Below are 13155 nucleotides of genomic sequence, written 5' to 3' on the forward strand. Positions count from 1 at the left end.
CATAACTTATTATTGTCTCATAGCTTTAGATTTTAATGTAAAAGTAATAGAAGCTTATACTGGTTTGACAAATAACCGGTATTGGAAGAGTTAGTCTTCAAGCGGAGAATTTTGACAGAGAAAACCCAAACTTAATATCTCAGTTGTAGGATATACCAGTGTTCTCTTTTAACCTGATTAAATAAATTGTGCTTTTGGCTAATGGATTCAAAATGTAGCTTTTTCATGGAAGGCTTACATTGTAATGGGGTAATGGAGAGTGTAGGGGGTTGGGGGAAGAGAAATGCAGTTAGGACACATCATTGGGACTAATTAGAAATTAAGAATAAATGATTGCTGGTGAAAATGTCAATCAGTACAGATCATTCTGAAAGCAGCTTGGGAATATGTCAAAAGATTTTTTTAAGATTTTATTTGTTTGACAGAGAGAGAAACAGTGAGAGCAGGAACACACGCAGGGGGAGTGGGAGAAGAAAAGCAGGCTTCCGCAGAGCAGGGAGCCTGATGGGGGGCTTGATCCCAGGACTCCAGGATCATGACCTGAGCCAAAGGCAGACGCTTAATGACTGAGTCACCCAGGCGCCCCATGTCAAAATTTTAACTCTTCACAATTTTTAACTCAACAATTCAACTTCTAGAAGTCTACCCCAAGGGAATAATTTGAAACAAAATATGTTATAGTCATTGCAACACAAAGTACTTAAGAATGGAAAACTATAGATGTGTCTGACAATGTAGGAAAGCATAAGCCAACGGTAATAATCCACGTGATGAAATACTAAATTGTTACTGTGTTTATAAGATATATTGGCTTGGAGTCATAATTTCTTTTGGTATTTTGTTGTTTTGTTTTCTTTGGCTTTGCTTTGCTTTGTTCTAAGTAGGCTCCATGCCCAGTGTGGGGCTTTAACTCAAGACCTTGAGATCAAGAGTCACATGTTCTACCAACTGAATCAGCCAGGAACCCCATTTGTAGTCATTTCTTTTGATGTCTTTTCTAATTTTGGTATCAGAGTAATAGTGGCCTCACAGAATGAATTTTATCTTTTGGAGGAGTTTGTGAAGAAAAGGCATTTATTCTTTTTTAAATGTTTAGCAGAATTCACCAATGAAGCCATCGGGGCCTGGGCTTTTCTTTATGGATAATTTTGGAAATTACTAATTCATTCTATTTGTTACAAACCATTTCAGAGTTATTTTTGTTTTTTCTTTTCTTTAAAGATTTTATTTATTTATTTGACAGAGAGAAAGAGAGCACAAGTAAGCAGAGCAGCAGGCAGAGGGAGAGAGAGAAGCAGGCCCTCTGCTAAGCAGGGAGCCCAATACGGGGCTCCATCCTAAGACCCTGGAATATGACCCGAGCCAAAGTTAGCCACTCAACCAACTGAGCCACCCAGGCGCCCCCAGAGTTATTTTTATTCTTGAGTCAGTTTTGGTAGTGTATTTCTAGAAATTTGTCCATTTCCTCTAAATTACCTAATTTTTGGTATATCGCTGTTCATTGTATTCCCTTATAAATTTTTTTATATCTGTAAGGTCAGTAATAATATCCCTTTCATTCCTGGTCAGTAATGCTTCTCTCCTTTTTTCTTAGCCAGTCTAACTAATGATTTATCAACTTTATGAATCTTTTCAAAGACCCAACTTGTGGTTTTATTGATTTTTTTGTTTGTTTTTCTATTTCCTAGTTTATTAAGTTCCGCTCTAATTTTATTATTGCCTTTTTCTGCTTGCTTTAGATTTAGTTTGGTCTCTTTTTTCCCCAGTGTATTAAGGTGGGAAATGAGATTTTTTTTTAAGATTTTATTTATTTATTTGACAGAGAGAAAGATCACAAGTAAGCAAAGAGGCAGGCAGAGAGAGAGGGGGAAGCCGGTTCCCTGCTGAGCAGAGAACCCGATGTAGGGCTTGATTCCAGGACCCTGAGATCATGACCTGAGCCGAAGATAGAGGCTTAACCCACTGAGCCACCCAGGCACCCCAAAGATAAGATCTTTTATTTCAGATATTTTTAATGTAACCATTTTTTAGCTGTAAATTTCCTTCCAAGTACTGCTTTAGCTGTATCCCATAAATTTAGGTATATTGTATCTTTATTCTCATTCATTTAAAAGTATTTTCTTGTTCTCTTGAAATTTCTTTCTGGACCCGTTGGCTAGTTAAGAGAGTGTTATTGTTTTTGTTTTTTGTTTTTCTGTTTTTTTAATTTGCATATGTTTGGTGATTTCCTAAATTTCTTTTTGTTATTAATTTCTGATTTCTTTCCATTGTTTTGGATTCATTAAAGCTGATGCTTCTGAAGACTTCCTTATGATATGGAAGGTGTTTCTGTCCTTTTTAAAATAATCCCCTTTAGTGAGTTTTACTAAGTGTCAGGCCCTATAATAAAAGCTTATCACGTTATCACATTTAAATACTCAGAACTGAGGCCCAGAGATTAAATAGCATTTCTAAGGTTATACAGCTAAATTTCAAAATATTTTCCCATGAGACTTTGCTATATGGTACAGTTAAAAAAAAATTAAAATTCTATAGACCATATGATACAACTAAATTTAAACAGAATAATTTGTTCAAAAACAAAGAAACAAATCAATTTTAGTGTTACTGTTTCTCACAAAGAGATAACAAGTAACTTTTTTCCTCTGTTTCCTTTTAAATCTTCCTTAAAAGAGACATGCTTCATTTGCTAATAGAAAAAGTATTTTTAACAAACTAGCCTATTAGTTAGGAAAGGGAATAAAACTTAATTAGGAAAAAAGTTAGAAAAGGAAAATGAAACGGTAATTTTACTGAAGGCATTAATACTTCTAAAAATCATTTAAACTTTCTATTTATGCAATTATGGACCATAGAGCTAAAAATGTGATACTATGCAAAAATGTATACAAGCAAATAGCTGAGCCACCACATTTTTATTACTAGTAATAAACAGCAACTAAAATTAAATTAGATTATAGAGCATAGAATTATGAGATAAAATTCATGAGAAAAACAAATTATGAGAGATAATAACTGCAGAGAAAAGCAATACATTCAAACATCACTCATTTGGCGACGGTCTTATTCTTCCATTACTTCTCCCACTTTCTCCAGATGTTTGTTAATTCCCCCTGCACCTCCTCCTCCTTTTTCTTCTTCTTTTTGCCAGAAGTTTCTCCCCGTATTACCAATAGGAATCGTCACTCAAAACTTTGGTTCATGCCTTCATTTGATGAATATTTATTGAGTACCTACCATGCCTTAGATCCTGGGGATACAGAAATGAAAATGATACGGTACGTGCTCTAAAATCATAATGTAGTAGGAGAGAAATATACCAAAATGAGTGGCATTCACTGTGACAGCCATGGTAGAACATCTGAACACAACCTTAAAGGTGTATCCAGTTATTCATGAGATGGACAAAGAGGAAAACATTCCTATAACCACCACCTGAATCAAGATGTAGAAGATATACCTATATATATTTAAGAGAGTAGGCTAAGTTAAAAATTTATTTTGGGGAAGGGTCATGTTCTAAAACAATAATTCCTCAACTACTGACATGATTTCCACCACCCTGGCTTAGTTTTTCCTGTTCAGGAACTTCTTATGATTGAAGTCATCCATAAGTACTCTTCTGTATCTGCCTTCTAACACTCAACAGAATGCTCTTGAGATTTATCCATGTTGTGGATGCTTTTTATTGGCGAAGTAGTTCAGTTCTTTTTATTGCTGAATAGCAATAACAATATATTGGTGTATCAGTATACTACAGCTTATGACTTCACCTGTTGATGGACATTAGGGTTGATTCTTGTTTGGGGTCATTGTTAATATTCTTGTACATGCCTTTTTTTGGCATGTGTTTTTCTCTTGAGTAAATATCTAAGGCTAAATTTTTGAATCTTAGGTTAGCTGTGTGATTAACTTTATAGGAAAGTACCAAACTATTTTTCAAAGTGGCTATACCATTTTACATTCTCAACAACGATTTCTGTGAGAGCTATCATTGCTTCACATCCTTACCAACACCTATCATGGTTAGTCTTTTTAATTTTATCCACTCCAGTGGGTATTGCGATAGTATCTTGCTTTTGGCTTCAGTTTGCTTTTCTCTGATCACTAATGATATTTTTCATATGATTTTTGACCGTTTGTATATCTCATGTTAAGTATCCAATCAGGTCTTTTGCCCATTTTTTATTGGATGGTTTTTCTTTTTATTGTTCAATTGTAGAAGTTCTTAAATATTCTAAATAAAAATCCTGTATCAATCATATATATTATATTGTTTTCTAGTTTGTGGATTACGTTTTCACTTTCTTAATGACCTCTTTTGAAGAGCAAAAGTTTTTAACTATGATGAAATCCAATTTTCTAATTTTTTTACTTATCATTTGTTCTTTTATGTTCTTTCTAAGAAATATTTGCCTATTTCAGATTACAAATATACTCTATATTTTCTTCTAGAAATTTTATGGTTTAAGCTTTTAGAATTGGCTCTGCAGTTCATCTCTAGAAAATTTCGGTGTATGGTACAAGTTATTACGGAAAATTTCAAACATAAAATATATGGAAGGAATATAATTATGAACTTTTGTACACATTACTCAGCTTCAACAGCTATCAAATCTTGTCAGTCTTATTGTGCATATTCTCATATGTATGATGTATATATATGTATGAGATATATGAGGCATATTTGTAAAATTACAATCTTTCTTTTGTTACCATCCAGAATTTAATCCAGGACCACAATTCCTTAATCTCCTTTGATCTAATATAGCTTTTTGTTTTCCAAGACATTGGCATTTTAAGAGGATGTCTCTTAATTTTAGTTTTTCTGATTATTTCTTCATGGTTAGTTTCATCTAATACTTTTTTGGCAGAAATACCGTATCAGCGATATTGTATACTTCTCAGTGCTTTCCATCAGGAGGCACATGGTGTCAGGTTATCCCACTGTTCGGTGATGCTAAGTTTGATCCCTTGGTTAAGGTTTCCCTGCCAGATAACTCCACCAGAAGGGTGGCTTTACTCACCTTTTTAATAATTAAATAATATGGGAGGAGATAAACATCATGTTCCCCAACAAACTTTCAATCAGTAGTCTTAGCACCCACTGAGGATTCTTACCTGAATTGATTATTACTATGGTAGCTAAAAAATGATTGATTTCTTGGCTTTACTACTCCTATAGTTGTCATTCTATTAAAACAAAGAACTTTCTCTTCCTCCTCATTTTTGATTACTTCATTTAGGTAGTTGTGGTAATCTGCCTGGACTCATGAATTTCTTTTTTAATTCAGTGTGTGATATTCAGTTACTACCATTATTCATTTTCATATTCAAATTATCTAGATTTGGCTGGTGTGATCTCTTTTAAACTGACTTTGGTGTCCTTTTGCTATGCCACCAATAGTTTTAGGTTTTTTAAGCTTTGCACTGTTTTTGTGTTTATGATGAGTACGTCCTACTTTCCAGACTCACCTTGTACTTTCCCTGCTGATGGAATGAGCCATTTCTTAAAAAACACTAGTTCCTTTTTTGCAGAAAATGGTATTTAGAAAACAAAATCTGAGCACCAGGTATGCTTTTTGCTCCTGGGGTATCAGTACATCTAGGCTCCTTTAGTGAACACAGAGAGGAAATAAAGTTTTTTAGAAAACCTTAACTTTATGTTGGATGCTTTAATTACTATTCACCATCATAAGATTCTTCCTGTCCTTCCCCCATCCCACATTTGTAGCTCTCTCCTCTTACGGCGACAACCCCACTTCCCAGCAACATCCATGTGTTTACTCATTTGCTCATTACTCATATACCAAATGGCTTCAGAATTCAACTAACAATAAACCTGCTAAGTAAAGTGCAAGATTTCTGTATAATTCTATCTTTAGAATATATTCTGAGGGTAGTCATAGTATTATGTTCCTTTCATATTTTCTGAAGCAAATCAAGTGTGTCAGGTCATTTCAACTTCAATTAACTATTTCAATTAATTTTAATTAACTATTTCAATGTGGCTCAACCACAATGCCCTTATCACAGGTAAAAATTAATAATTACTGAATTAGGGACGCCTGGGTGGCTCAGTTGGTTAAGCAGCTGCCTTCGGCTCAGGTCATGATCCCAGCGTCCTGGGATCGAGTCCCACGTCGGGCTCCTTGCTGGGCAGGGAGCCTGCTTCTCCCTCTGCCTCTGCCTGCCATTCTGTCTGCCTGTGCTCCCCCCCCCCCATAAATAAATTAAAAAAATAAATTAAAAAAATTACTGAATTAACAAATATTCTGGTTTATTTTTCAGGTCTCAAATTTACTCATAAGTACCATAAATGCTTTTTTGTCATTTTGTTTTGTTTTACAATTTATTTAAACCAGAAGTGAAATTTATTGTAATTGGTTGATCCATCCTAAATCTCTTCTGATTTTTATGTTTTCCCTCCATTCTTTTTTTGTTTTCTTTCAATTTTTATGTTTAAAAAACCAGATCATTTGTCCTACAGTTTGCTCCAGATTTTCCTTAGGGTATAATTTATTATGTTTCTCTATTTCTATAAACTCTTTGTTGGATGAAAGGTTGAATTATATTCAGATTCACTGGAGAAAAGGGTTTTGTTTTGTGTTCTTTTCTTTTGAAAATAGAGGTTTACAGAACTACTCTATAGTAATATTTTATTCTCCCATCAGGAAGCATATATCACCTGATTGTCTTTTTTATGTGTGTGATATTACCAGCTATTGGTGCTCAATGCCTAGATCCATTGATTCATTAGGGTTGCAAATGGAAGCCTTTTTGAATTGGACGATGTTCTAGACATACATATGTATACACACATCCATATAGAGACATTTCTGGGAACAAATGTATCTCAAGCCAACTCTTGTTTTTCCTTTAACAACCTCTTTATTTCATTCTTACTTGTTCTTGACCCTCTCTTGTTATAAAAATATCTTTTCTGTACAAAAAAACAAGATATGTATAATACAAAGTGATGGCCCAAATTTATAGTAACAACTTTCCAGGGGGAATACAATTATCTTAGAGGAGATGGGATAAGAAAAAATTAAGAGGAAAGAGGCATTTATGAAAGATAAGGAGACCACAAAAATTGTGTTATCTGGGCTCAGTACAAATTTAAATCGAAATTCTTCCCAGGGTATGTTCATATCACGAAGGTGACATTTTAGAGCTAGGAAACATTTGAGATTTGAAAATTTTGAACAGGAATATGAGAAGAGAAACTGAAACATACCCCTAGGTTTAAAGTTTTCTGCATGAAAAACACAAAAATACATCAATTCACTCATGTGTCTTTAAGAGCATGGGATTCAAGTGAAAGAAGCAGCAATTTTAGTTTTTTGTTTTGTTTCCTTTCTTTCTTCATGAAGCATGTATTATCTTAAGCCAGTTCAGCAATGCCATTACAATTTAGGGTCAAGCTGAGCAGTTTCATACCACTTGACCTAACAACTTAGAGATTTTTTGAGTGACAGTGATAATATGCTGACTCCTGGTATGGGTGTTCTAATGTCTGTCACAACATGAAAGGTATTCATTTAACAGAGGAACAGCAGAACCAGATAAACAAGGCATGTGTATCTGATTGATTGCAGGGGTCGGGGAGGGTGTTTTCAACTCATTCAATTCAAGATAAAAAGTATTTGCTCCAAGTAAAATGTAAAACATGCTGTGTTTGTTTCCTCCCATCCTATGGTGCAGGGGTTGGGGAGAGGTTCCTTTTTTGAATAAGTTTATTGAGATATAATTCACATAGTATACAGTTCACTCACTTAAAGTGTACAATTCAGTGTTTTTTAGTATATTCATAGGGTTATGCAATCATCACAGTCTAATTTTAGAACATTTCATCTGCCCTAAAACTAACATCATACTCATCAGCTGTCACTTCCCACTCTCTGTATGCCCTATCCCCAACCCTAACCAACCACTAATCTACTTTGTCTCTTTAGGTTTTCGCCTCTCATGAGCAATCACCTTTTAATTGCCATTCACAGCTTGTCCCACTGAAATTCTTTTTATCTTATTTTCTACATTATCAATAAGAATAGAATGGATCCCTCAAAAACATGAGTGGATATCAAAAAAATTGTAACAGAAAAATATTGTTGAATCCAATAACTTCTGATGGCTTAAATAAATAACTGCCAAACAGTGAAGCTGTAGGAATGATGACAGATTACGGCATCATGAAAGTCAAGTGCTAATAATTTTAAATATAAATTTGAAACAGGCTTGGCTTGCAGAAGCTTTTCTTGCTCATAAGAGCAACAATATCTTCAACCAGTAGTTACTAGTTTCATTCAAATCCTGACTTTACCTCTCATCAACTATGTGACTCTGGACAAGGAACAGAAGATTTGTAACTTCAGTTTCCTCATCTGTAATGTGGGAATAATGATGATAATAACCTCCTGAAGTTAGTGTGGAGATTAGCACATGTACAGCTTTTAGCACCAAGCCTGGCACATAATAAGCGCTGAGTGAACAGTTGTTGCATCACTTTTGTTCATTAAGAACTCAGTGATTCAGGTCAAACTCTAAAATGGAATCCTTACATATGCCAACTTGCTACTTGCTACACGTGATTGGTATTTTCAAAGTCTCTGTTCAGATAAGTTTCCTGCCATGAGAGCATCAGATGGAGATCCAAGTAAGACACAGCAGTGTAGAGGAAAAAATAACGTTGATCAAGTATGATTAAAGGAGCTGTAAACCAGCCTTCAGTTGCTTGAGAGCCATGTGTTCTATAAATAGTAAAAGTGCTAATTTATTACTTTCACTTAACACTCATGTAACAGATTCTCCTTTTTTAAATTAAAAAAAAAAATTACCAGCAACAGAAAGCTCATATAATGGTATTATACATGTCTAATAAAAAAAAATAAAGACTAGCGTTAGAGCATTATAAACCACCTATAACCTCTTACATTTGAAATGTTTAGCTAGGACCCATAATGTGTGACTTTTAAGTCTGTGAGTGTGAATGGAAGTTGTGATTTGGTTTTGTGCCCATGAATGTAAGGCCATTTAACCACCAATGATTCTATTACCTTCTCTTTCATTCCAATACAGAATAAGTTTGGGGAATAAGACTAATAAATTCGATAATTTTATTTTGAGCACCTATTATGTCTTTTTCTGTTCTTTTAAAGATGTGATGCTAAATAGTATTATATCCCAATCAGATGAGTCATGATACACATTTTCATACTTGGGAAATGTTAACACATTACAGTCCTTGCTTTGAAATGAAAAAAGAGTTAATCACAGACAACACATATTCATTTTCCTTTGACCCCATGAGACAAGTTAAATGATGTGGTTTGCATGTGCCCCCATTTTGGCCCTTAGACACCGCCACACTGTCCATCTGTGTCTACATTTTAACCCCAGGCTTTCCTCCTTTGGGCACTGTTTCGTATTTGCATGAGAATTTGTAATTTTTTTTTTTTGCATGACAAGTCATCCATGATGTTGAAGTTAAATGTCTAACATACCTTGCAATACACATGTCATTAATTCTTACATAATTTTTTTCTTTTATTTTCAGTTACTGAAGTTTAAATATGCTTGAAAAGTAAAAGTGGCATGAAACTGGAGTGATGCAAGAGTATTTAATGTTCCTTTAATGACATCATTTTTTAGCTGGGAAAATTTGGGGGGCAGTTCCCAGCCTTGTCTCTGGACACAAATCCTCAATGACAAGTTCTGACAAAACTATATTACGCATAAGTGCTGTCAGCGGAGTCATAAATCCTAAAGTAGTATTCCTTTTTACCCTGAGAATGTATATCTCATACTTGACATGTTACATATAAAATATGCTTCCTAATTTCAAAAATTATTAAATATTTGACTTAATTATTTTTTTCTTCAAAAAAGAAATGTCCCATTTCTTAATGGGACATAAAAATTAAGCTCCACTGATTTGGTGAAGTTCCTGGCACCCAAAAAAAGTAATAAATTACTGAATGAGAGCACCAACATTTTAGCACTTTAATGTTTCCTACGTAAACATGACTATCAAAATGGATATCTGATAGAAAGCACATGAGTATGCAAAGAAACTAAGTTATGTACACTATTTAGTCAACTTCAAAACCATAAGGCATGCCACTGATTCCCTCCAGTGGATAAAGTACGTACATCTGAACAACAGCTTTTCCTTCCAAATAGTCACCATGCTGGCCTTCATTTATTCCTACCAGTTGCCATTGCTAAAACTGTTTTGGAACACCCCTTGTCAAATTACCTTCAAAGTCGTTGGCACATTCATTTTAATACCTACATGGTAACAACTCTTGCTCTTTGGAGAGCCTCAGAGCCAGTCAAATAAGTATGGTAATCAAGCTGGTGAAACATTTTTTAAATGTTATGTGAATATGAAATTATTAAGACTTGCAGAGCCTATGGCTTATAAAATGACTATGAATTCATTTCCCAAAGCAGAACCCCACAGCATTTACATAACAGCAACAGTGGGAATAAATGAAATTTTCTTAAGGAGTCTCCTGGGCAAGCAAATGAATAAGTTCTAGTATATGTCTTATATTATGTATATCTGTGTTATTTTAATTAAGCCTCATTTAACCTAATGAAGTGGTTTACATGTTTAAGGACAGTCCTCCTTACAGTATTTTTTATCATATCAGAATATAGGCAAGTAACCATTATTTCTCCCTTGCTTGTGTATCAAGTTAGTATCTTTTAATATCAAATTTGGGTTGACAGTGTCCCAGCTGTCACCAACTAGCCCTGTGATATTAGCAAGGGACTCAACCTCTCTGTGCCTCTGGCCCCGTTTCCAAGATGAGGATGTGGGGCTCATGTGTCTTTAAAATCTCTTTTGAATGAATGATTTTTATAGATCTGTGTGTGATATTATAAATCTCATATATCATAAACACACACACTTCTCTGTGTGTTTTAAATTAAATCCTAGCCAAAGTAACTCACATTCAACTTATTAAAAATGATGTCCAGGCACTGATGTGTCTAGTATCTCTAAGAAAGTCTTCCCTACCTGATGACAATGATGACGATAAAGATGACATTCGTATAGCATGTTATGTTGATCCTGCCTCACCTCAGTCTCACAGCCTAAGAGTTGCTCTCATTATCCTCCATTATACAATGAAGAAGATACTGAGGGTCAGAGAGATTCAGTTACCTGTTTAAGCTGATGGACTAGCAAGTTGTAGAGCCAGGACAGAGGGTCAGGGTCTTCCACTTCCAAGTTAAGACTCCTTTCCTCCATCATCATTTACCTGCAACCAGTCTTTTCATTCAGAGGCATTTTTTCTAAGGAGTCATCTTTCAGAATTTACACTCCTTGAAAATAAAATCTGCCTTCAGGGAGCCTATGGCACCTATTTAGACTATCCACTTGCGTCACTACAGCTCTCTCTGCTTTTACAAACTAGTTGTTTCGTCAGCATGAGTGTGACAACAATTAGACGTCCCCTGTTTTTGCCCCATGCCTTTTCTCCTTCACAGTCATTCAATGACAAGCGTAAAAAGAGCTTCATCTTTTCACGAAAATTCCCATTCTACAAGAACAAGGAGCAGAGTGAGCAGGAAACCAGTGATCCTGAACGTAAGTAGATTCTCGAAGAGAATGTCACATGCAACACAAGAGAAAAAAATTCTTCACGGGCAACACGCATGATGTAGGCTCCCCCACGCCACACGCCTAGGCAAACAAACACGGTAGGCAGGCAGGTCAGGGCTTACTACTGTGACCAGTGTTTGGCGGCAGTCTGGATCCTTCCCTTGATGTGGCTCTTCTTTGCAGGATGCATTGGAGAGGGACTTCAGGAACCTGGGACTTTGTTTCCAGCCAGCATTTTTCTGTGACCAGGGCTGGGTCTGGTTTGCCTTTTCTGTCCTACAGCTCTTGAGGGCTTGAGACAAATTCTTTTCTGAACAGAAATACTGAATTCCATTGCCACATGTATGTTTTTGAATTCTAGCTCATTGCGAGCAATTAAATTGTCTGCATTGATTACTAGCCCTGTGTCTACACCTTCCCTCCCAGCAAATATTAAATACTTACTGAGCAGTGAGCTTGCATTGGTGGCTGCTAAATCGAAGAATTTGTCTTAAAACTTGGGAGTGGACCATTGCTCTGAGTGGTACATTTCTGTGGCAACATTAGCAGCGGGCAAAAATGCCATTTGGTGAATCTTCCTCTTTTTCTCTAACAGTCTTCTGATTTTTTTTTTCCTTAAACTCACCATCTTTTGAGTTGCTTTACAAATCTTTGTGTCTCAGCCCAGGGAGTTTGGGTGAAAGTCGTTTCAAAAGAAGAAAGAGTAGGATCCAGATTGCTTAGGCAACACGGTCTGTCATGGTAGTATCCATTTCAACTCCACTGACTTCTTCCTTCCTCTTCCGTGGCTGTTCTTCCTCTCTCATTGCTCTCTCTGGGGACTTCCATGCAGGACATCCCCGGATTAGGTGACGACGGTTATGGAACAAAGACTCTGAGTAAGTTCCCAGGAATGGTCACTGTAACTTTTCTTTTCTTTTCCTTTCCTTTTGAGTTTGGCTTTTGTTCCTTTTCTTGAGGGCCTTTCACTCCTAGCATGCACAAGATACGAGTTTTATGTTACCTAGCTGTGAATGCTCCTACAGAGTAATTTCAACCGTTTTGTTCTGCATGTCAGCATTTAAAAGCCAAGTGTGTCAGGCACTGTAACTTCTGTTGCAGTTCACACCTTCCCCTTCTGACCACATGATGTGGCCAACATGGTCACAATGCCAACCACGGCATCCCTTGCTCTTACCGCCTAACACCTCCCAGAGAGCAAGAAGCCATGTTGAAAGAAAGGGTGAGCTAAATGTTCTAGAACCAGAAAGCAGAAATGCACTTTACGTCCTTTCTTCTGCCTTGGTAGCCAGAAATATTTAATGACCTTGCCGACATCTGTAATTGGGTCGTAATTTGCTAGCCGTAAAGGAGCTATTTTATTGTCAAAGGGAACATGACTTCTCAAAAAATAAACAGTAAGCTATTTGATCTTCCATGGATAATTCTTTGTTATTAACTATGATTGATTTTTCTTTCTGACTTGCAGTGATCCTGCTTGAAACGTTTGTATGATAACGTTTTACATATGTATTAATATGTTTTTCTATCAGTCA

At 35.8% G+C, this 13155-nt stretch overlaps 1 protein-coding gene across 14 annotated transcripts in view; it reads left to right on the forward strand.

The window, feature by feature from the left end:
* Positions 1-13155, forward strand: part of DLG2 (discs large MAGUK scaffold protein 2) — a 2075147-nt gene that overhangs the window by 2035716 nt on the left and 26276 nt on the right. For 12 of the 14 annotated variants that reach the window (XM_032356653.1, XM_032356654.1, XM_032356656.1 and 9 more), the window contains one exon: positions 11506-11605. In XM_032356653.1, the coding sequence (XP_032212544.1) occupies positions 11506-11605 (100 nt within the window). Of the gene's footprint in view, positions 1-11505; positions 11606-12452; positions 12499-13155 lie in introns of all 14 variants that reach the window. The other 2 variants (XM_032356666.1, XM_032356667.1) reach the window with 1 other exon arrangement.

The sequence above is a fragment of the Mustela erminea genome, chromosome 9 (assembly GCF_009829155.1).
Source record: "Mustela erminea isolate mMusErm1 chromosome 9, mMusErm1.Pri, whole genome shotgun sequence".
Taxonomy (NCBI): Eukaryota; Metazoa; Chordata; class Mammalia; order Carnivora; family Mustelidae; genus Mustela; species Mustela erminea.